Source organism: Pelmatolapia mariae, linkage group LG13 (genome assembly GCF_036321145.2).
Source record: "Pelmatolapia mariae isolate MD_Pm_ZW linkage group LG13, Pm_UMD_F_2, whole genome shotgun sequence".
NCBI lineage: Eukaryota > Metazoa > Chordata > Actinopteri > Cichliformes > Cichlidae > Pelmatolapia > Pelmatolapia mariae.
Genome location: NC_086238.1, coordinates 19,780,642 through 19,806,695, shown reverse-complemented (window position 1 = coordinate 19,806,695; position 26,054 = coordinate 19,780,642). Strand labels below are relative to the sequence as shown.

At 41.2% G+C, this 26,054-nt stretch overlaps 1 protein-coding gene across 1 annotated transcript; it reads right to left on the bottom strand.

The window, feature by feature from the left end:
• Positions 1-570: 570 nt before the first annotated feature.
• Positions 571-26,054, bottom strand: hs3st1l1 (heparan sulfate (glucosamine) 3-O-sulfotransferase 1-like1). Its single transcript, XM_063491546.1, has 2 exons — positions 25,696-26,054; positions 571-2,039 (listed from the first exon to the last, which is right to left on the bottom strand). The coding sequence occupies exon 2, from the start codon at positions 1,869-1,871 to the stop codon at positions 939-941; it is 933 nt and encodes a 310-aa protein (XP_063347616.1). The 5' UTR covers positions 1,872-2,039; positions 25,696-26,054; the 3' UTR covers positions 571-938.

Below are 26,054 nucleotides of genomic sequence, written 5' to 3'. Positions count from 1 at the left end.
TGTAGCTTTGGCTGCTGTTTAAAGCCCAATCAATGAAAGAAACATGACCCGCGTCTATCTGTTGTGTATAGGACGACAAGCTGTTTCTTGGAAGACCGCATGATGTGCATGATTCAGGAAAGGGAGAAAATAGGAAAAGGATCCGCAATGGATACAGTATCCTTCGTAAAAGATTTACAGCACTGTTAGGCATATAATTTAATGACTACACTTTACACCTGAGCAAATTGTTGAACAGCGGCAAAACGCAACAGAAGCTCTGTGGATTTTAGCTTGCTGACTATGAAGATCTGACTTATTTAGCTGCAGGCACAGGCTGCATTCAATGTCCAGAGCTATTAGTGATTCCTGTACTACTAAAGCGCTGCTCCGGGGTACCCATTTCCTTGCATTAATGTCTACCTTCCACCACAGCAAATCAAAGGCTTATCTAATGCCTTTGCCTATCTTAGCATACTCTCTAAATATCACAGGTTAGAAGGCTGAGGGGCTATACTATACGATGGTCAGAATGAAACGGAGAAAGATAGAAACATGCCATTTTTTGTACATTTCAAAGCAGAACAATTTATTATCAAGAACAAGAATATCAAAGGAGAGGGGGAAAAAAACTTCATCAGTTTCATAAACTTGTTTTCACTGCAATTTCACCACTTAACACTTCCAGCACAGAGAGAATGACTTATTAAGCTTGAAGGTTCTTCTTTTTAATCTTACGCCTGTAGTTACAGTTTTTCACATTTTTTGCCGTTATCGTGTAAATATAGAACTCCTCTGCTGAAACCAGAGATTACAACAGTAGTTATTAAGAGGCTATTCAAAAGTTTTTAAACGTCCTTAAAGTGCTTCATAGCCTCCCGCCTCCCGCATTTTTTAAAATTTTTTGTCCTCGTCACAGACAAGATAGTGGCTCTGTTAAGAATGCGAACTGGGTTTTTTTATTGCCAGTCGAAGGTGCGCTTCACCAGCCTGAAGAAGGTGCGGTTGTGTTCTTGAAGGTAGGAGCGGAGCTGCTGGAGCACAGTGCTGTTAACAGCAGGATGAGGTCGTCCCTTAGACTCGTGCAGACAGCGTTCTCGGCCATCACTGCGGATGCAGTAAAACCCCTTGGTCTGATTGAAGTAGAAGTTGGTGGATACTATCCTGGGTGGCAAGTTAAGGAAGCGCTCCACCCTCTGAAGCTCTGGGAGGGGATCACGGATCAGAGCGTCACCGTCTACTATGTGTATCTGTTCTAAGGGAAAGTGGCGCAGCCAGTTGCGCATGTGGACGTCGTACAGGCTCCTCTGAATGGCCTTGTACCTCATATTCAGCGCTCCGTTGCGCACTAGCAGGTTTTCAATGGCTTGAACCGGCTTGTGGTTCTCCAGCCGGTTAAAGTACACCTGGGTGTAGTCGGAGATGACCCGCTCAGCTGGGTCTCGCAAGATCAGCAGCAGCTTAATGGAAGAGTTCATGGCACAGATACGTTCGGGTGCAAGGGCTGAAGTGAAATAGCCTGGAGTTTTCTCTATTGTGATCTGGTGTGGGTAAGAGTAGGGCATTAACTCACGGTACCACTCAAAGCCCTTGGCGTAGTTCTCATCCCAGTCAAAGAAGTGCACCTCGGTGGCGGCGGCAGCCACTTCAGGGTGTATGTCCAACATCTCCAACAGCGCTCTTGTGCCACCTTTGCGTACCCCAATAATGATACTATGTGGGGCTCGTTTGCTTGTTCCCGGGGGTGGAGATGTGGTTACATCTCCAGAGACATTTGCTAGTAGGCCGGTGTCAAGGTCCACGGCGTCCAGTGTAATCCCAAATCCTGCCTCAGGTGGGGCAGCGTATGTCTGAAGAACCAGGAGAAAGGCTGATGCCAGAAAACAGGCCATGGTGATGGACTGAAGTGGAGACTTGCAAAGAGTCAGTAGAAGAAAGAAGGCTGTGGCTTAGCTGTGGACCAAAGCTGACTTTCTGAACTCAGTGGTGCTAAGAAATGCAGTCTTTGTCTGCCATTGAATATGAACTGGAGACGGAGGACGAATCAGTCTGCGGCACATCTGCAGGGAGGAACAAAGACAAAAAAGAGAAAGAAGAAAGGGCTTTTAGATTTCAGGCATATAATGAAGAATGAATGTCTGTATTATACTGAAATGGCACCTTCCTCATTCCCATGAAAAAGCAATCCAGCCATAAATACAATCCATGTCTGTTATAAGTGTATGATCTCAAAAGGATAATCTCAATTCATCTTTCTTTGAGTCTCTTTTAATCCTCCCTCTTCCCATCTGCTTTCTCTTCTCACTCTATAAAGTCACTTTCAATTGATACTGTAATTTCTCGGTGCGAAAAACATTTAGCCAGACAGCTCATCAGAAAAAGTGTCTGAAATATGCAATTGAGTCTGAAGGCCAAAAGATGAGGCCAGAGTTCTTTGTCTTCCTTCAGCAGGTCAAAATCCACACCTGTATCAATACGCACCTACCCACAGCACTGAAACTAAGAGACTGTAAAGACAAATTTATTGCCGGAAATCAGATGAGTTCCCACTCTAGGTGGCTTTGATTTTCTATACGAGCCGGGAAAGATCGATACCAGAGCAGTGAAATCCAGCAAACAACAAGGAGAAGGATTTAGGGTGTTAGGTTTGACTTATAATATTGCTGAGGAGCCCTTCAAAAGCATGGGAAAATTGAATGTCGCTGCCTCGTCTTTTTTAACTTTTGATCCTTTCTATAAGGCCTTTTAAATATTTTAATATTCGCCTTGTTTTTCTTGCCTTCAACAAGCGCTAGTCAAATGGTGTGCCTCAACTTCAGCAAGAAAAAAGGGAAAAAAACATCTCTCTAGCAATAAATGTATACATATATATATATATTTAACGCCATGGAATTAATTGAAATGGCAAAAGTCTTCAGATATTTTTAACGAGGAAAGGCAGCCAAGAAAGCTGCTGCTTACTCTGTGCTAGTCAAAACAACAGGGATGGGCTATGCAAACATCCAGATTCAACAGCAAAGGTCACGGTAAGGCAATCCAAACAAGCACACATATTCCCATCCTGGGAACACATGGCTGCACACGCACACACACACACATGCATATTATTTCAAATGCATACAGTAGACAATTTTTTCCCTACCTCGTCCCTCATAATGTAGACCACAAATGGGTTTCTTTCAAATGCAATTTAAAAACTGGGTGTTTCTGTGGAAGTAACTTCGTCACCTTTTGAACGTTTCAGCACACTGGGTATAATTTCCCTCCCAACTAAGACGCTGAATTCCTGGCTCACAGTCTGTAGATGGCATTTACTGTAATTACATGTATTGGGGTTTTCTAGGAGGAAAGGATATTTTTTAAAATAAATTTGATCTTTCATTTCTTTGATCACAGCAGGGAGGCTGCCTGTTTCGGCAGTTATTTTTCTCAGCAATCTTTTCCTTCCAAGCCCCCCCCCACCACCAAAAAAAAATATATATATATATTTTTTTTTAGAGAAAATCACACACTCAGTCATTTATTTTATGTTTAAAGAAAGGCTGAAAAAAGTCCTTTCCCTACCTAATTTATGCACCAAACCAGCGGTGTGAAATAACGATCAGTTTGACTCCAGAATGATCAGCCATTACAATAATTTAAGATAAGTTTGTGGGACACGCTCATTCCGGACTGATGAAAGTATGAAAGTGTAATCTTTGCATAGAAACTGTCAACACATTGTGAGGGGATCATAGATTTGTGAGGCGCACATAGACGATCTAAATCTGCGCACTTGAGTTGTTTTTAGCGGGCCAACTGTTATCATTAATCCTCTGCTTGCAGAAATGCTCAGCCTTCAGCACAATTTAATCACAGAAGCCGTCTCTTAATTAAGTGAAGAGTGTAACTACCAACGCGCAGAGCACATTTCTGCAGTGTCACCAGTGGCTTTCTCTCACCTTACAGAGTCTTTCAACCATATAAAGCCTGTGACACATGCCTCCCCCTCCCCAGTTCCACATTATGATCTGTGGTCTGAGTGTGGGACTGGGCCCGTGTTCTGAACGCGGGAGAGCTGACCTGCCCTACAGGAGCCGGGATGGTGCGAGGAGGCACTTATGTGCTGTGACAGCCTCGCCTGCCTGTCAGCGTTTCCCTGGCAGAGAGCTGCCAAGTCCAATGCTAACAGCCAGGCAGCCAGACGAGCTTTCTGTCTCATCCAATTCCCCCCACACCTCTCACAGTACAGCACCACCTGGAAGGAGCCATTGTTTTGCATTCCACCGGGCCTTATTGCTTTATTCTGCACTTGATGTGTATCTTTCCAGCTTTTCAATCGGCACATGGCAGCCACAATATCTGGCAGACCACTTAACCAAGAATATATCCGCTGAAGACTGCGGGAACCAGTGGAAGGTTACACAGCACAGGCTGGCAGGGGATAACTATGGCCACACTGAGTTTTGTGTGCAGGATATAGCATCTGTTTGGTGTCTCATTGCTGCTTCACAGCATCAGAACCTAGATTCAGATTGTAGAACTGGACACATTTTTGCTTGAACACTCAAAAAAAATTTCTGCCTAAATTGCTGACTTTAAATAATTTAATTGCATATACATTTTTTGTAACTTTGTTCTATAATATAAAATGTTAAACTGAACAGAATCTGCTCAAATGCACAGTCACCTCAAGGTGCTTTATTTTGTAAGGTAAAGACCCTACAATAACTGGAATAATAATACACCCCAGCAACCACATGACCCCCTATGAGCAAGTACTTGATGACAGTGGGAAGGAAAAACTCCCTTTCAACAGGAAAAAACCTCCATGAGAGGATCAGGGATGGGCAACCATCTGCCACAACAAAAATAAATGTTTCATTTTTTACATTTTAGTTACATTTTACTCAAACTCATTGCTTCATTTTTATTGAGGGTGAAAAATCCAATTTTTTCAGTGTAGAGTTTTAATGTTTTCCTCTGGCTAACTTTCTTCAGGCACTCTAAAGGCATAACAGTGCCGCCGGGCCACGAATGTCAAGGCGGTGGAAATGCTTTTAAACCTGTTCTGTTGTTTGCATTTTTCATCTTGAACCAGACATATCCTGATTTGCTGTGCTAAATAGACACTGGCAGCATTCTGACCTAAGCCATGACGTGAACATCTTTAATCCTTTAGCACTGCAGCGCTACTCCTTAACCTGATGATACCATATATAAGAACGATCCCAGTGGCAATGAGGCATAATAAATTTCCAGAAAAGAAAAAAGTAACATTTAATACTTAATATTCCCAGATAGACAGAATTAAGGTATCGCACTATCAGTGCATTACTAATATGAACCATTAATACCTCATGAATTAGAGTCAATCCCTCCCTCTCTTTCAAAATGGTGAGACGTTTTTAATTAGATTGGGGTGGGGGTGGGGGGCAGCTTTGGACGGGAAGCAACGACCACACTTTTACTGAATTAGTTTTACATGCATTAGCTCTGTGAGTGTCCACTCGTGCTGAAGATGTCTCCCTGCCCCGCACACTGGGATATTCTCCATCCTCTTTTTGACCCTGATTATGTATAAGTGGGTATGGAAATTGAACTCGGTAAAGTCGGAGGCACAGTTGCTGAGATAACAAAAATCTAAAACTCTGCACCACACTCGCCACTCGAACCCATAATTCTGAGCCTCCGCACACACGCATACACACACGTACGAGAGCTGCCCTTCGCTGACCATTATCCAGACTTTAAAACTATTCTGGCACCGGAGCAAAAGTGCAGCGTACCACCTGAGCAGACAGCTCCGCCAACAGTTCTGCACTATTCATTATATCCCACCAGGCTAAGAGGAGGGCTCCACAGGTTCCAGGCACCACGGGATGCCAGGTTCCCACTAATTAACCCAAACAGCCGCCTCTATACATCTACAGCGGAAAAAAAAAAAGCCTCATTCATATTCAACAGGCCCCCCTGCCATTAACTGTGGCAGGCAGCAGGTATTGCACAGGGTGCTTTGTTTTTTTAATGGCTGCTCATTAGAGACGTTAGTACAAAATAATTATTACTGCAATAAAGCTTGATTACAAAGGGTGGCTTTTGCTATTAAACGAATTCAAGTGAGGAAGTTAAAAAAAAATTAATCAATATTACTATCCATTTTTCTTGTGTGGTCACACATTTTAAATCATTTAGCACCACAAGTAAACATAAACACACACAGATTGTTTTACTTGTTTGATCTAAGCATAAGAATCTGCCGTTGCTCTTATCTACTGCTTGTTTATTTGACTTCAATCCATCCCACACTCTTGCGTCTCCACTTCGCTGTCATCCAGCGTTGCTAGACGATCCCGTGTGAGAGGCTCTGACCCGTCCGTCCAGTCACTTTGGACACAGAAACACATGCACTTTCACTCTGTTTTTGTTTTGCACTTTCCCACTTTCTTTCCTCACCCATCCTCTCCAGTAGGCCTTCAGAAACCACTACAATATATTTTTTCCCACCCACCCACATCCAAACTGGAACTCTGAAACTTCACTCCCACATGCAGGACTGATTTTAAATTATGGATGCATTTTGGTTCGCAGTGGGATTCCTGGCTCACTTGATTAATTTCTATTGCAACAACTTCAGGCTTCAGCTACGTACTGAGGACAAAGACAAAGCTTTTCTTTCTTTCTTAACCTAAACTACATAGATGCAGTATAAACAGACGGCATGAAAGCCAGCAGAGCTTTAAGAAACTCACACGTTTAGTTTCTCAGATGTAAAATCCTTAACTTCCAACCCTGTGCTGCATCAGCATGCAAAGGGGTTTTGAAGGGACACCTTGAGCCCTGTGAAGCATTCCAATCCCTGTTCAAAGCTAGCTTCATCATGATGTGAACAAATAATGAGTGAGTATTCCCCCTCTGTTTACAATAATGGTATATTACAACTGTTAACTGGTGAGTATAAGAGAAGAAGGCTGTGGGGTAGCTCGAGAACACAGTGTTGCCACTTTTAATCTCCAGGCTGGTAAAGAAAATATAATCGGGGAAGAACAATGCTTTTTTCTCATTAGAAAGCCAACAGATGTGCCCTTGAATGACTTGCCCATATGCAAGGCATTTAACCCCTGAATAGGAGAGAGAGAGTTTGAGCCTGTTCTGAACATCAACTATAGGCTCAGAGATAGCGCTATTGTGATGTTGGCATTAACCAAGGTTAATGTGGAGGCGTGTTCACACGGAGCTGTTAGTATTGGGCGATTGTTGTCGTATGCGCTCTTTTCCACAGCTCATTCAATAACTAGTATAGAAGAAGAAGAGGATGATGAATCCGTTTTCATCAGGTCTTTCTGAGAAGACAGTTTGTGATGATTATGACAGTTTCAACAGAAGCCTTCAAAAAGGAGGATTTGTTGCAGCACTGCTTTACATATAACATATATGCATTAATTTGGGCTAGATGTACCTAATAAAGTGACATTTGGCAGTGGCAAAAGCATCAGAGTAATCCTCTCCTTTGGGGCCACCTGCTGGTAAAGTATCTCTAAGTTATATCATAAGAACTGAGCACTTCCTGTGTTTACCAAAGGATCAACACAAGAAAAAAACAGAAAGAAACTTTCACTGATCATGGTCAAGGAAAGACTTCAACACCCTCTCCAAGCCTTTTTGATACTCCTGTAGCCACAGTTGCTGATATAATGAGAAAATCTAATGTCCATTTGGGCTGTGACCAACCTTCCCTCGAAAACTAACCCCACACTGAACAGTAGGAGAGTTTGAAACACTAAGCTAACCTTCGTGATTGTGTCTGCTTGTTGCATGCATCCCTTTCATAATGAAAGTGGTTTCGATGAAATAAGACCCTGGAAGAGTACACTTTTTGAAAGACAAACATAAAAAAGCCTGACTGGTGTTTGGTAAAAATGCATGTTTACAAGCCGCAATGCTTGTGAAAGGATGTACTTTGGACACATGAAACCAAATTAAAGCTTTTTTGTTTCTTTTTTCTTTTGGTAAAACATATCAGCTCTGTATTCTCAGAGGGAAAATTAAGCTCTGTAAATCAGATTCCAAAAGTACTCTTTGGTTCTTTTTTTTACCTTTTCTTCAGTCTCTCTTCACGTTCAGGAACAAAGAGCACACGGTGCTCTCATTATTTTTCCCATGCCAGCCTATGTAGGTGTGTTTTAAGCCCCTTTTCTCTCTGATTTCTGTGCCAGCCTCGACTCGTTTTCTGAATGAACTCACAGGGTTTCTGCCTGGTTTAGTGTTGATGCAGGGCAACTGCTTAATTCAACAGTGTAATGTATTCAGTTCGTAAAAAATGCACTTTTTTAAGCTATATTAAGGGCAGCCTTGGAATGCCATGTTCATCTAATCCCTGCTTAACTTTCAGTCTTTAAATCAGGCCCTGGAAGTGTGATAAAATGCCATAACTATGACAAACTATTGATGCAGACAACTCAGCAGCATTTTACAAACACTGATGCTGGAGAAACAATATTTCCCTGTTTTGAGAAGACTGCAGCTCTGATGGGAAGCAGTATCGGGCTATTTTTGGAGCGCATGAGTAAGACAATGACCTAATCCACACCCACATGTCAGCAAAGGCATTCATTAACAGTGGATGTAATCTGTCATTTGCTTTTACACTCAAACGCATTTGGCCTCGGGCCCTAATTACAGTCTTTTATCTGTGATTTTCTATAAGTTGAGTTAAACTTTCACTGTATAGCAGTCGTTTCAGCTTTTTTTTTCCACCCGTAGAGTGGTTCAGTGTGCAACGTAAGCTCTTCCAATTACCAATCCTTCTGCCCACTGCCATCTGTGCACACGCACATGAGCCACCCAACTTGACGAAGGCCTGCGCCACATAAACAAATGTATGTTTCTGCTAGATTGGCAACGTTTGAATAAGGATCTTTATCGACAAACAACGCATCGTAGCATTTTATATAAAATGCTGTTGCTTTTCCCGATTGCCTGGGTCAAACAATGCCACGGAGCACTGTCATTTCGCCATGGCAACACCCCTCCAGTTACCCAGCCTAAATGCACCATTGTTCAACTGCCACGGGATTGCTCTCGCAGTCCCGCAGTCTTCGGCCCAGGCCTCCTCCAGTTTAGCCCTGACATTTGTCAATGCTCTGAGATTTATTTCAAGCACCAACTGACATTGTCTGGATTCCCAGAAGGCATTTTCACAGATAAAATAGGCTGACTTGCTCATCACCCTTGGATGAGTGGAGGCAACCAATCCCAGGGACACTGACTCACTCAGGAAAGTGTTCCGCGGTCCGTCAGAAACAACAACAGACTATGAGAAGGAATTCAATCAGAGTGTGGCCTGATGATCCTCATTCAGCCTGCCACTTCTGATAAAGCACCTATGCTTTCCACAGAATCAAGCTCCCCGCTCCGCAATAGCCTCCTCATCTCACGAAGATAAAGCTAATTTTGCTGTGCCCCAATTTAATGCTGCTGTAATTCTTTTCCCATCACACCTTTTCCTGCTTCTCACAATGAGTCTGATCTTCTCTGTGTAAAGTAATTGATCTGCGGTTCATCACAGAGGGAACACTGCGAAATGCCGACTTAATCAAAACAAACGCACCGGCTTCGTGCTCCCTTCGTGGGTCTAAGTCTGCGGAATGCCAGCGCTTTCGCCCCGAGTCACGCAGGCATCCTGCAAACACCAATATACACATACATTATGGATGAATTACTTCATCAAATAAAAAGCAGGCCATCTTGTAATGAACAGCGAGGATACTCTTAATCTTTGATGAGGCCGATGTGATGAATAGTTTAATGAGAAAAAACTATGGCAAGGCCTGCCGGGTACTGACGATGATATCAAAGCTCTGATGAGTAAAGTGAGAAAAATGTGCAACGTTTAGAGAATTTTATGATTTTTTTTCCGTACCGTTGTTTATTAAATGGCATCAATCTTACAGCTCATAAACAGCATTACAGAATACACTGAGCGTAATCCCACCTTGCCAAGTGTTGAGTTATGCAGAGAGTAAACTGTACTCGAGGGCAAAGCGCGTAATACATATTAACTAAGGTGTACACGCACACACACACACTAGGGGCATGCTGTTTTCCTCCAAGAGGTCAACTTATATCTTGTGTTTATTTTCCCACACTACAGCTGGTGTGTGCAGTTGGAAAACCTTTCACGATCTGGCACAGCAGCGTTCTATTGGAAGGCACATGCCATGGATCTGCCAGTGTTTTCCCGCCATCACAAATATGTATTCAGTACTGCAGAACTCGAGGTTTAGTATTTGGACCTTCTGTGATTTGCTGTTGGCTGCCAAGCGCTGGAGTGATTCAACACCAGGCGGCAGTTAGCAAGCTAATAATAACACATTCATCTTAAAACCATTTAGCACAGAGGTGTCCTGCATTCACTTGCATCCAAGCATTATGCAGTTAGATGTGTCAGTAGTGGTTACACCGGGATATCACTGGCATACATGCAGTAAATAAACAAGCAGAAGCGCACTCTGGAAACACAGTGAGCACAAGTAAAGCATGCTCAGGTAGGAATTCAATGTATCCCATAAGAGGCAATAAAAATAGACACCTGACAATTAGCAAACTGTGATGGAGTTCAGCAAAGTCAGGGAGCAGCGGTCAGCTCGACTGGCTCGGCTATCATATTAGTGCAGAGCCAGGATCGTCTTGATTTGTTTGTGCAGTACGTGTGAATGACGAATCAGTCAAGCGTGACTGAGAGATACAGAGATGGGAAATGCAAGGAGCATCAGATTGGCGGTGACAGACGCCCATTTCTGGGATGTCGCTTTAGCCGCAGCGAAGGACCTTGAACTTGAACTTTCACGGTATCGAGCTACCTCATCTGCATAAGTAATTCAAGTTGTCGCCTCGAATGCGGCTCACGGATCGTAACACAATCGGACGGATCAGACGGTGTGGGCTGAGACGGTGCTAAGTTTAAAACCTGCTAAGTCATCCTTTTTACCATCTCTATCAGACACAAAACCTTTAAGAGAGGCAAAATCAACTCATTTTAATGTGGAAGCAGACTTGATGTAGTCATTCCTTCTGTTCATACTGCACACTAAGTGTTTCTTCAGTCTATTTTCTGTGTACAGGCATATTCTAGTTTTTGCTTTTTTAATTAATGATAGGCATAAAAAAAATACTCTCCCCCCCTCCCCCAAGAATACAAAACAAGTATTTTTCAAAGTTGCATCGTTCATCACTTTGAGTTCATTTGAAGTGCAGTGGAGAGGCATCTCTTAACTTCCAGAATAAACAGGACGACTGGTTAGAGCAACTCTGTTGTAATCTTCAGTATCATTTAAAATGTGGCATGCCTAGTTCATATTGCATTTAAATATATATATATTAAGATTCAGGCAAGATTTTGTTTATTAACTGCAAAATAACGTATGTTCTTGGATTAAGGCACAAGGTTTCGACTAACCGTTGCTTTTATAATGAGTCAATTGGTTAAATATATTATCTCAATGGACGTCATCATGTCAATACCTTATGTTTATGCGAACCCCTGAATGCTGTATTTAATAGAACAGAATGCAAATCTTCATATTTAAACACATGGTATATTGCAAATTATACTGCAGTTGTTCATTAATTAAGCAACTGAAAGGCATCAGTTATACAAACAACCCCCAGTTACTTTTCTATCAATAAACATCATCCATATATACAAATTTATAAAAGTACTCTAAAAAAGACCATCAATTTCCCACATGCGACTCAGCATCATTTATTGAGCGCAGTTTGTGACTGTGCATACTGGCACCTCAGAGGCAAATAAAACCAGTCGCCTCTGCGCTCAACTTTGAGCAACATCCTTGTAATTTCCTGGTTGCAGGGCAAACTAGATCGTAAGAGAAGTGTTTATCTATAATAACAATCTCCAGCTCCATTTCCCCGTGCACGGCCCCCTGCTTCTCTGGCAGGGGTGTGCTTCAGAGGCCTGACTGGGCAGAGATGAGGGAGGACATAAACCACCATAGCTCCGCGCGGCTGTCGTTCGTTCTATCATTACATTGTTTACTGCGTTTGCCTTCGCACCGCTCCACACCGTTGCCCGTGAAGCACCGAGCTGCTTTTTTAGCGTAACCTCTGCAAAATCTCCCCCGTGCATGAGAGCAGACGAAAACTCCAGCGCCAGTTGGGCTCCACGCGCACTTTTAAGCTGAGATCCCACCACCAGCGAGGCTCTGTTTACAGACATTTTCAAGGAAGGCTAACCACAAGTATTGGCAGCCTCTGTTACTTTATACTCTTTCTGCTCTTGTTCTTTTTTGAGAACACAACACTGGCAGCGGTTTGAATGCAATCTCACCGTACACTTTCTTGTGTTCAGCCTGCATAGCAGGATGGCATCCGCCATCGGTTCAAATCACCAGAGCATGCACACACTGAAATGAGGTGTGGGTTAAAAAGAAAAGAAAACAAAAAAAGAAAATGTTATAAAAAAAAACACTCTTTGCTTTAACTGAATTTAATGTGTGTGGAAAGAAAACCAGAGTAGGTGATGTACAAGACCGTGAAGACTTCAGGCTCATTTTAATGGCTGTAAGAAACCTGTCTGCAACTTAATGAAAATATCTGTGCATGTGTAGTCCTGGGTGTGTGACAGAATCAGGTTAAGAAGATAGAGGGAATAAAACGTGTCACTTCAGCGGGGTGACTTTCATAGCAGAGCAGAGCTTTGTCTTCTGCTGGTGTGTCGCTAAACCCACAAGCTAATGTAAGAACCCCCGGTAAAGCTAATGAGTGTGCAATATTATTTTTTATTTCCCTCCCAAAAGAGCTTAAGCACTCTGTATTTTACCGCTTTAAAAATCACCACGGCACACGCTGAAATGAAGCCCGGCGCAAAGATTAATCAACTTCAACTACGAGACGGGCCTTATCGGAGCCACATTACCGCCTGTAGTATGATGACGATGACTTCTCGCTGTCAATTTCATCTGCGCCCCCTTGTTGAGCCATTCTTCATGAATAAGACATCATCACCACCCCCCACCACCCCAGCCTTTTGGCCATTCCCCTTTGGCTTATTGCTCGTACCACCGCCTCCACGGTCCTGTAAAAACCAACTGAAGTGTTTATGGGAGATAAGAGGCAAAGGAGGTCGCAGGCCCAATAACTCCTTTTATCACCCCACGTTCTGCAGCAAGGCCCGTTTTATGGGCGAATGTGCTGAAGACGAATTCTTAATTAGAGAAGTTTGTGGACCCAGCATCAGAGGCCTAATGGGGGAATAAAAAGAATCAGAGAAAGGGCATCTGCAAGATTACTTGTTGGCTTGCTTTGTTACTGTGTCATGTAGCGAAGATTGGAAAACAGCCTCGGTTTGTTCTCTAAGCAATAGCAATGAAAAAGGCCTTTTAAAAATGTTTGCTTAGGTGCGAATGTTATGTTCGTCTGAGTCCATTCGAAATTAGTTCAGGTTATTGATTTTCTTCGGGGCTTATCTTTATTAAAGGAGCCTGCCTTGTCAATGGAATTATGCCTCTGCCATTAAGGTGAGCTGATTCTATTTCCCATTATTGTAAATTCCTGCCCAGACTTGAAATGGCTTAGGTTAATGGGAAACGCAATGTTTTGTCCTAAGCTTATCTCGCTAGTCAAGAAGTTTGAACGAAATAACATATAGAACTTTACTTTCCATGCATTTAAAAGTCGATGCCACCCGGGGTTGTCATGAATATTTTAGTTTTATTTTACTTTACCATAATTCCTGTTAAATGTTGTCCCCTTGAATTCCGTAGATTAGGGCCATAAAACGATCGGTTCAGTTAGATGTTATATGGGACATATAGATATTTTAAAAATACAAGGTTTTATTAAACAGATATTTTTTGGGTGTTCCTAGTGATTCTTTCACGCGGTGATTATGCATCGACTACATCGTTATGAATAGTACATGTAATACCACCAGCATGATATAATCAATAAGGTCTCCACATATCCCTTGGCCTTTAACTTAATGAGGACCAGCTAGCTGCAAGGCTGCCTTTAATCTGTGTGTGAATGTGCCGCTTTTTCTTTTCCCTCTCTTTAACTTCTGCACACCTGCATGTGAGGATGAGCTTTTAAAAATCTTTTATCATTTTATTCTAATATCATGAAGTGCCACTTTTGACAAATATGAACAGCCTGCAATGTAAGGAAACTCAAAATTTAATTAGCCAACTTGGCAGACATGTTTCACCAGAGCAGACCAGACCAGATAATGACTAGGACCCTGTGATCCCAGTCATCTGCGTATTAACTGAGGAAAAAAGGAGAAATTTAATTACTCATTTTCCCAGACTAGGGTAGAGGGATCTTGTCCTTGATTGCATAATTTTAAAACTCCATAATTATCTCAACTCCACAGCAACAATGAAGCAAGGATAAATACATGAGAATTACCATCTCCGAGCAGGATGGGGGTGAAATGAAATGCCTCAGCAGGAAAGTGGCATTCGTTTTGTTGGGGGTCTCTTTCTATTGGATTCTATTTAAAGTCAATGCGAGAATTGGGAGCGTTTCTGTGGTTCGCCCCATAGAATTGACAACTAAATTTAGCAAACAGTGGAACATTAGTTGAGAGTTGTGGTGCAATCCTCCGCCGTACTCGCTCATCAACTTGTGCCGTACAGCCTAGATTAACCATCTTTCACTTCATTTAGATGGAGGATTGTTTGGGGGTTTGCCTGATTATATCTGTCTCGAGCACAGACCAAGCTTCTATTGGTATTTAACAAAGATTAGCTTTAAATTGATGATTAACCTTTGTAATCCTGCGTGCATATTGAAAATGGCTTGCTTGTCTTTACCACAGCCACACAAAAGAGATGCTGCATTATCGTTCAGGGAAAATTGAGGCTGGGAAAGCAAATGAGGCAAAGTGTTATCTGCCTGGTGTTTGGCTGGATAATGAAGACAAATCTTCAGACTAGAGAGCCATCTTATAATGAATCCAAACAGATGAATTCTTTTGACTTCTTAGCGTGCATCTTTTAATAAAACTTCACTCTGACCCTGACAAGCAATTGCCACCCGTATGCTGCAGAGAAGCAGGATTTACTTGTGGGAATGTGTGGATACCATTGTTTAGATGGCTCTATTAGGGAGTAATCAGACATTAAATGAGTAATTTCTCCATATTTAACTCCAACCGGGGAGGTAATGGTTTAATTTGCTGGGCAATGAGTTTTCCTATGTGGAGTACTTCTTGCATTAAATTACACTGCAATACAACTGCATCTGTTGCTCTGGAAATTATCAATGCACAGATACACCCCTACAGACTTCTCTAACCCACAAAACAAATTTAATCTCTAGTGACTTCAGCCATCCAAAGATATAAAAATCAAACCCAAGCTAGTGGTTTTCTGCAGGAGCTCTCAAACCTTCTTGGGGGCAAGGAGCCCTCACAGGGCACATAAACCTTACATAATCCTAATGTCAATTTAATGAGTTTGGGCTTAACGTCACTTGTTGATGTGAACTTACTCAAATAATCTTTCTACGCTTGCCAGCTAGCTTGCAAATAAGCCAAGCTATGCAGCTTTGTAGCATCCTTACAGAGGTTGGTAATTTCATGACACACTGACATGATTTGTCACAATCGTATTAGTCTATATTGCACGAGAGGGAGTTTTCTTAGCTTGGTATAAATGTTCCCTTACAGCGTATATGCACTAGGGTTGTCAACAAATACTCAGATACTAATCCAGACTAAAAATTAATATCATATTATATGCTCATTTGCAACAGCATCATCTGCACCTCCTCCAGTTTACACATTATTTCACCCCCACCCACCACTAGGAGCTGAACATAGTATATTCACAATATGGAGCAAACCTCTGTGAGGAATTTCAAGAGGTCAACAGAGCCCCCATTTTAAAAACACTTAAGTATTTAACATGTTAGCCTGGCCAGCTCACACATTAACATTAGCCATTTAACTATTAACAATTACCTGATGACCACATCAGCCTACTGTTAACATTAAGGCTAACAGCCAAATGATAACGTTGGAGCTAAGGTAAGCTAAGGTTTTCAGTCCTTCCTGTCTATAACATTAATAAACAGTGTTTATTTAACAGTATGACACAATTTTTTGTGGCTAAAATGTTTTATATTGCACTATTTAGTATAACACCAAAAAACAAGCAGATTGTTCAAAACTCAAAAGATGGATCCCAGTGACGTCTGTCAATTTATTCGACTATTGCTAATTAATTTAATTTCAGATTTTCAACTCTCCCTCAAAGCTGAACCAAAAGAATTCATCCTCACATTGAGTGTCATTTCAGACAATGACTGAAACCACCAGCTCTGTATTCTGACACATGCAGAATGAGAATTGGTAAGTTCTTTGAAACCCTGAATGCCAACATCAAATGCCCTCGCTAATCCTCGCAGTATTCCACAACTGTGGACCCTACTGCAGTTAACTGAAGAGGATATGATGTAAAGAAGAAGCCATGTGCTGAAAAGTCATTCTCAAGGTGAGAGCCAAACTCTGTCCAGTTTTTATCGAGTCGAGATAGCCTCGAGTTAAATCCTGTTAAAATGGCACCGTTTTTATCACACGCTCACTCTTTAAACCAAAGAATAGATCTGCTGTGAAATGAAAAAATAATAATAATTAAAAATACTCTCCATGTGCACTGTATGATAAACGCTCCACTCTACAAATTTGTACAAATCTGTTTGGCAGCTACTAAAATGTGAGTGACTGTGTAGAAAAATGCCAGGAGCCAAAGTATTTCCAGTAATGGAATATGCATACAAAATGAACATATGTTTAGCATACATGCCATTAAATATTTACCTGACACTAAAGCGAAGCCTTTTTTAGTGGGTTAATTTACAGTGATGCATGAATATTGATTACAATATACAATTTCAATGACATGCATTGCAAATCGTCCTCTTTACATAAACACACTGGTAACAAAAACAAAAATAAAGCTTTTTCAAGCATTTCAGGCTGCATGTAATTATTTTTAATCCCATTTTATGTAATATTTTGGCTTGTTTATCTAGATGTGAAAAAACTGAAAGCAAATATAAAAATAATCACCATTATCCTCTTACGCCCTAAGTTATCGCTGACTGATCAAACAATCAAAGCATAATGAACATCTGTTACACACATACTGTAGATTTGTGGGAAAGAAGCAAATGCTGTAATTACAAGATTAGAAGGAGTGTACAAATGTGTTGTGAAGTGAAATGGAAAATCTGAAAAAGAATATGGATAAATTAAGAAGAAGCTCATGTGAATCTCTCCAATAGTTGAGTGAAATTAGAATTATCCATACAGATTACATCTTTATATCCCCAGATAATGATACGGCACATTTACTAGTCGCTGTGGATTTTCATTTCAGGGTTGGAGAGCACGCTGACACTGAAATGTTACAGTGGCAGTGTTACAGAAAAGGGGCTAGGACATGGCCTTAGGGTTCAGAAACTAATGCAGAGCCAATTACCAAACACACAACATACACAGCGCATAAGCAAAAAATACATTAGTACATTTAGGACAATCAATAGTCAAACATTAGCAGTTTTTAATGGAATTTCTGCTCTTAGAAAACAATGAAATTCTTTCAGCTTCTAAAGTGACTGACCCCAAAGATAGAAATGTAAGTCTGTTCAATAGTCCTGTTTTATATGCATTGTTCTGGATACTTAACCCGTTCCACTCTTGAGTTTCCTGTAGTGAAACCAGGTCACATCTTTTATTTAAAATGCAACTAGCTGCCATTTTTTAAGGTTGTATGGCAACGTCAATAAAAGGGCTGCACAGCAATGCTATGATAAAAAATAAATGGATGTAGCATTGTTGTGTTTTATATGGGTTGAGTCACATTTGGGAATTTGTACTGGCTTGCAGGTCATTCTCCTATTTTAGAGTTGTGATCAGGCATGAACATTTGGCGTAAGCAGTGTAAAAACCTTCATTATTATTACATGATAAGTTTCAAATTAATTCATCTATCCATTCTCTTCCGCTTCTGTCAGGGTCACGGGGGGGCAGGATCTCCACTAACTGCATGTATTTGGACTTGCAGTACTTAAAATCTCTCTGAAAAAAGTCATTTAAAAATGTTAGCATTATGTTGTCACTGAAATGTTAGATTTGGTGCTGAGTTGTCTACAGCTGTTACATTAGCTTAAGCATCTATGTAGCATTTTCCATTGCAAACATTTCAGCCTGTGGAACATTCATTTCACAGCAGCATTGCTAGCTCTTTCAAACAAAATGGTAATGTTTATTTCACATTAACAGCACAAAGTACCTCCATACTGCCTTTCTTATCAATTATTTGGAGCGACACTATTGTAGCAGCTAATACGCTAATACGCTGTGCTTTTCGAGTTTTGGTAGCAAATAGCTTATATGTAGTGACATCCTTAGTCTCACCATAGCCACAAATTCTGTGCATCACAGAACCAACACTGAAAAACTTTGTGGATATATCTGAAAATTCAGCCGCTTCAAGTCAGCTACAGTACTTTTGTGCCAGTGTCATCAAAATGTAATTCTTGTCAACTGCTGTCAGCTACTTACAGCACTATAAATTGTACTATACAGAGTTCAACAAATATTTTTTTTAACATTTTTGTAGAAGTATTATTAACATAGAGACACATAAATCTAAACCTTAAAGTTAAGTTTTTACTAAGGTGTAATTAACTAGGAATTTCCAATTTATTAACACATTTTAAATATATTTCCTTCTGAAATATGTAATAAGCCTGATAAGTTTTTGTTCGTTTGTTTTTCTGTTGGTTAAGTGTTAGGGTGTTTGATTAACTATGTTTTCTTATAAAACTGGAGCTAGTTATCAATGATTAAGTTGCACTGTAGTAGAATAATTGTGCTGCAACTAATAACCACTTTTAAATGGTCAATGTATTGCCTATTTATTTATAATTATTTATACATTCAATTTACAAAAATATTCACCTCAAGAGTTTTTATATTTTAAGCAATGTTAGAGCAATTGATTCATTATTGATTAGTATTAAAAATCTTTTAATTGTTAAACATAATAGTGAAAAAGCACAAATATTTTTTCTAGGGTGGAAAAATAAAAAGACCATGTTACCTTTTACCTTTTGCCTGTAAAATAATAATATTTAAAAAAAAAACACTTTATCTTTCCTTTGTGACATGGCTTTTATTATTAGCCTTTCAGATTTGTGTTGCACAATAGACTGTGAGTTGCTCGTTTTGAAAGGTTCACAGTCCCCAGCCCCATTATATTCAATTAGCCATCCAATAAAGGACAGAGAATGAACCAGATATGGGAGCAATATTTGTCTGGCTAAAAAAGGTACTCCAAAACCACACATAAATGATATTGAAAATTAAAAAGCAGGCTTTCAGTACAAGTACAAATGCAAGTTGCATTACACTGTACTGTGTTTCACCCTGCTGATATAAGACTACAAATCACAATAAATAATTGTTTTTAAACGTACAGGCACTGAATCCTTGCTTTTGAATTGTGTCATAATTCTGACTATTTTCAGATTCAGCTTCATATAGTTCAGTAACTACACCTCGTGTCACCCCTTTGCCTTTAAGTCAGAAAAAGAGAAACAGAATCTTTCAAGGTTCAATTTCAAGTTTGAGATGAGTAGTGTTCCCTCTGGAGGTGGAAAAAAACGAGAGGTACTCATCTGGGCTTTCTCTTTTCCAGAACACAAGATGAACAGTCTCATTCAGCACCATGGACAGCTCCCCACATTACCTCGAGAGATTGCTGCTAAACTCTTCGCCAGTAAGCACAAGTGAGACATTATTAATACTGGTCAGATAGCTTTCTACTGGGCCACGCTGTGCCGAGCCACTGTTAAATACTCAACAGTGTGTCATTATTTTCATCTCCTCTCCGCTTAACTTTGAAAACATCCTCTGAGCTGCCTTCGTTAGGTGTTTGACCTTCCAACAATAAACCTAAATCGGCGTCTCTAAAGATCAAATTTCATATTTAGACTAACCCAGATCTTCGCCTTTGGAACAAATGTCAAGTGTTGCTTCTGGTGGTGGCAAGAGCGCAAGTCAGTAGGACCGACCAATGCTTGACATTTTGTTCTCATGAGTATTCATCTGTTCCTTTAAAATTACCACCAGTGATGTGAAAAGAAAAGGAAAAGTGGACAAATGCAGAAAATGACTTCAGCTTCCTTAGAAGTAATGATGATGTCCACACTGACAGACGACTAACAGTTCAGCAGACTTCTTTGAAAATGTGGACCATAAGGTCGTCTTTGTGTGAATTCCTTCGTTAGCTCCCCAGATTACTTTAAAATCTCTAAATTAATGGTAAAATGTTGCGATGCAGGAAATCGTTTCATTAAAATGTGAAATAATCTGCACTCAGGTCACCAGACGCACACTGGAACCGTGTCACAAACAGAAAATCTCACCACTACACAGCCACAGGCGCACACACCCACACGTCGACGCGTCCACACAAAATAAATTGATACGTATGGAAAAGGCATCTGAATCAAAGCAAGACTCACTCTACATGACAGGGTTGTGCTCCCTCCAAAGCAACACAAGTCTGACAAATATGACAAGATATTCAAACTATGAGTGCGCGCACACACACACACACACACACAAACACTATACATATATATATATATATATATATGTGTGTGTGTATATGCAAGAAACAGAGCAAAAACTTAATGAATAAATGACTTGTCCCATCATCAAGTGGAATGATAAATCTGCTTCATAACACTCGCCAATGATGAGGGTGTCTGGCTTTCTTGAACCTCTTGATGAAAAAGTGGCTCGTGAAATCTGTTCACTACAAGGTGTCGCTGCCCTCTGCTGTCTCTTCTTTCATCCGCTCTCACCCTGTCCTATTATTTCAGAATTGCAGTAAATTAAGCGGGAGAAAGCCTGTTGTCTGATTCTCTCATCTGCGTGCCTTTAATAAGGCTTCCCTAAAGGCAGAGTTCAGACTCTGAAGCTTTTGATGATGAAGACAAAGCTCTCATGTGCCTGGAAAAGACAGCTTCTGTACACCCTTTTAATGTTGTTGGTACGCATGTTGGATATGTTGGATAGATATATATGGTGCTCATCATGTGGACCAAGGTTTGCAGCATGGATCTGCCTGCCTGCTGCACGCTCATGAATTATGGAATCCGGCACAAATATGCAAATCTAAGCATTAGCCTAGTTATGGCCCTGTACTGTAAGTTACAGTGACTTATCTATTATGTATGAACCAAGGATTGGAGTGAAGAGGTCCTGGCAGCCAGCTTCACGGCCCTCTCTCAGTTACTCATTTTCACATCACGAAAGAACATGAATAGCAGGGGAAGTAGCTCCAAAATGTTAACTTTCTGCAGCTCAGCATCTCCAAAGACTTGGGAGAATTAGAACTTGCTTCCATGCTCAATTGCCAAGCTACTTAAAATAACAATGGCTTCCAGAGGATTTGGAGGCCTGGAAGATATGTAGGGAATAAGCATGAAGTTGTTGCTAATCCTCTAATTTCCCCCCACAAGGCTGATATGAAATGCTAGTCTGATCAGTAATCAGTCCACGGGGGAGGCAGACAGGGGATCCAGCCAACTCTACAGACACACGCACACATAAATCAGCCTCTGTATGACATTACCATCACAATGCTGGATGAGTGATTGTACTTGGGTGACCTAATCACAGGGGTGTAAATATCCAAAATCAAAAAGCCAGCAGAACTGAGAATCCACTAGGTCAAGAGGCTCAGTTTTGAAATCATGTGCATATTATATCAGGCTGAGAGCATGACGAGCGATGTCCTACGGCTCCAAGATGAACACAGTGATCATTAGGCGGGATCAAAGTCAATCACAAAGCACATGACAGCTGACAACTTCTATTTAACTGGGTGCAGGGAAATAATGATGCCTGGGCCTTGTAAATCTTGTCACTAGCAAGTCACTCCATTCACGATGCTAACAAGAATAAACCACTCCTTCACTGCCCCATATCAGTCAGGAAAACAGCCTTCAATATTTATTAAAAAATAAAGTTATACCTCAGTTTAATTTATGTATTTTATATTATATTCTTTTTCACAACAACACAACTTTTTGGGCCTAATTGGAGACAGAGAGCTTCAGGCCCCTGGGTAGGAAGAAAGCAGGCTAACTGATGACTAAGAGCAACCACTGACAGGAGATGGCCTTATGAACTCTTAGCTGCACTACATAGATAAAAGATTGTTTCTTACTCTTTCCACATTGGGAACTTTAGAAGATTCATTGTGCCTTGGAGTCTGTATTTCACTTTGAAAGTAGCAGCCACCGAGCTCGGCTGGCTAGCTTGCTGTAGCTAGCTCAGCATGCTAACAATTGCAGCAGTTCTCTCTAGAAATGTCTTTTCATGCATGTTATGTTCACACCTTCAGAGTTTCTGGCGGCTCCTTATCACTCTGTGATGTTTTTCTCACATTGTACCAAGGAGACTAGTTAGCACCTGTCATAACTGTGCAGTGGGGAGTTCTGCAACCTCTTAACTCAGCCTGTAATTCCAGGATGCAAATCACAGGAAGTAGCTAATATGCAAATGTATTCAGCAGTGCTGAGAGTGCTCAAATCACAGGTGCTACAAAGCAATGGCCAACAATACCTCCAATCTGGTTACCTGCCTGTGCAATATGATAGGGCTATCACCTTTCATAGTGGATACAGAGCCACATATGTCAGTGTGTGTCTCGACAGCTATGTATCCGTTCTGCTCCACACGGAACGGGTACACTGCTGGGGACTGAAGGAAGTGCAGCTTTAAATCTGAAGTTATTTAGATGGGCAGTATCTATTGTGGCTAAAAACTGTTGCTGTTACACTTAGTGTGAAGCGACATAGTTACAGAAAATAATCTGAATTACACTCTCCACTAACAGTCATTGCTGTATAATTAGCACACCAATTCAGGCATATTTCTGACAGAGCGGCATTTTGAAGCCTTTTTCAAGCCATTTTATGACAATTGAAACAGTTAAGACTTAGGGTCACGGTCAAGGTTAACGGTGCGATCGTGGCTCAAGAGTTGCCAGTTCGTCTTGTAATCGGAAGGTTGCCGGTTTGAGCCCCGGCTCCGACAGTCTCGTCGTTGTGTCCTTGGGCAAGACACTTCACCCGTTGCCTACTGGCGGTGGTCAGAGGGCCCGGTGGCACCAGTGTCTGGCAGCCTCGCCTCTGTCAGGGCAGCTGTGGCTACAATGTAGCTTGCCATCACCAGTGTGTGTGAATGACTGAATGTAGTGTAAAGCGCTTTGGGGTCCTTAGGGACTAAGTAAAGTGCTATACAAATACAGGCCATTTAACAAACATGCAGAATAACTTGCGATGTTATTCATATTACATTTCATGATATTGTCATGATACTGTCTGGCCATTACACAAGCATAAATTCCATGACTTAAAAATAGAGGATGTCACCATACAGAACAAGAAATGTCAATTAAAAATATTGTTTTTGTCACAATTGTTCACAAATAAAAATAAACACTATGGATAGATAGTTTAATGGTTTCATTTGACGTTTGACTTTGATACAGAATTTAGAGCCTTGAGGCTGAACTGTGGCAATTTAAAAGCATTTTAAAAAAATGTGTTTCGTAAAAGTTGGATCTCTTGAGGGAAAACCTACATCCTCCCACAACCACACACAAACAAACACATAAAAGCCAAACACTGGATTTCATTTGCATTTTTAACAAAAGTCTCATATGTCTCAGCTAATAGTTTTCATCCTTTAATTCAGCAAACATAACCTCATCAAATATTAACTCTACGCTCGTGTTATTTTTTATTGCTCTTGATTAGCAAAACTTGAGGAGGAGAAAATTCACTTCTGTTTTATTGTTCTTCTCTTCCTCCACCCCACCCCACCCCTCGTCCCCCGCTTTGCTCAAGTGGAGCCAACTGGATAAACTCCATCAAACACAAAAAAGAAAAAAAAATGTAATAACAGGCAATTGAAACTGTTTCTCTCCCACCTCCTCCTCCTTCTTCTATGCTTACCACACGAACCCCTCACGTTGTGGTGTAAAAAACAACTGACCCTGCGTGTTTGTCCACTCCTACACCACAGAGACACCTTTTGTTTTCTCTGCGGATTTAGAAATCATAACCGCCTCCCTATCTCACCATTGTCTTTACAACCTAACTCGTACACGCTTACTGTCAAGATGATCTCACAGACCGCCCGGCTTCACTGCTTTCTGCAATACTTACACGTTTGGTTCGAGCATAGGATGAAGCAAACAAAATATCCGTTCTGGCTTAGCAACAGATGCACAGTCGCCGCATTCATGTTGATTAGTCGGGTATGAAAATAATGAGGGTGACCCCTTTTTCATGTCGACCTTTTGCCCTTTAATTCCAATTTTCTAGCCAGCTTACAGAGAACTCATTGTGTAGCATTTTCACCATTTCCATACATTTGCCCCTTGATTAATAAGTGTACATCTAGAAAGTTTTTTTGCACACACTCACTATGTATTTCAAATAAAATCTTTAAAAGGGGGATTTTCAGTGGAAAAAAAAATAACAAAAAGACTAGAGCACATCTCAATATAATGAACAGTCTACACCCAAAAAGTAATTGTCAGAACATTAACGCCACCACATTACTTTCCAGAGCATGGTTATGTAGCCTAAAGATTGAACCTATTTTAAATACAGAGCAATTAAAGCCCACTTGAAGCAAAAGAGATAGGACAGGGTTTCAGCTGGGGAAAAAAAAAGCCATTATGTTTCATTTGAATTTCATCACAGAACTTATTCCACTCAAACAACGGTTTATGCCTTGGAGGAAATCCTGCTGCTAGAAGCACCAGCTCACATAAGCCAACACCCACATGCTCATAATCAAAGGTGAATTGCACAGCCCATGGCAATTTGCATCCTGTGACGTTATAATATGTGGCTGCTGGAATTTCACTTGCTTTGGTTGTGATAGCAGATACAGGAGATGAAATGATGCCGAGGAAGGAAACAATGCCACATCAAGGCTACGTTTCCCCGAGTACAGGAGAGGGGTAATTATCATTAGCTGCTCTTGTCTGATTGAGTTTACACGGCGACTCTTTAAAATGGAATATAAGAGCTTTCAGTTTCAATCTGGAGCTGGGGGGGGGGGAAAGTTCTGCAAACGTCTCTGTTTGAGTTCGCATTTTAATCCCTTAAAAAGAAAAAAAAAACACTAACTTCGCAAATTTTGCCCCAAACTTTTAATGTGTTAGAAGTGTTATTGGAAAGCTTACTTTAAATGTCAAAGCCCACAGGGTTTAGAAAAGACGGTGCTCCTGTGAGCGCCTAAAGTTAATTTATTGGATGCAGCGTTTATTTTTTAATTAGTTTGATCAATACTCTATTAAAAAGAATTTAAATGTGAGGTGCAGAAAAACGACGAGGCACCTATTTCACATGAGTGACTAATCATATTTCAAAATGTCAGAGGATCGGCTCGCTGCGAGGCGATAACTGGATTTGTTCGAGCTTGACAACTGAGAAATTAATCACCCGTGAATTGAAAAGAATAAAAATTCAATTTAAAAAACAGCATCCTTTTCTCAGACGCTAGGAGATTCAAGTGTTGCATGAAAGCGTAACGCATGTGTGTAAGCTGCTGAGAAGCAGTGTGTCCTCAAAGTGAGGGGAAATCTTGAGAGAAAATCCGGTTACCTCGCACGAGGGGGGTTCGTGGGGGATCTCAGCGCGCCTCTTTGGATTTGGGTTGATCTCAGGAGCGGAGGATGGAGACGAAGCCGAACCAGGGCGCGCACTTTTGCGCTCGGCAGGTCCGCACGGGAGAAAAGCGTCCGCCTGTGCTCTCAGCCACTCTCATCACTGATTCACTGGAAAGCCGACACCAGTGCAGGAACGCAGTCCTTGTTTATTCAAAGTGGAGAACTCGACTCCGGTCTCCTGCTCACGTAGACGAACCCCGTGGATAGAAACGCGGGCAGAGTTGTGCCCGAGCCACTGCTTTGCGTAGCAGACAGGAGGGAGCGGGGAGGAGCCGTCTGCCGTCAGATGATCAG

Coding starts and splice junctions, on each gene's coding strand:
- hs3st1l1 (XM_063491546.1), bottom strand. CDS start 1,871: ATGGCCTGTTTTCTGGCATCAGCCTTTCTCCTGGTTCTTCAGACATAC.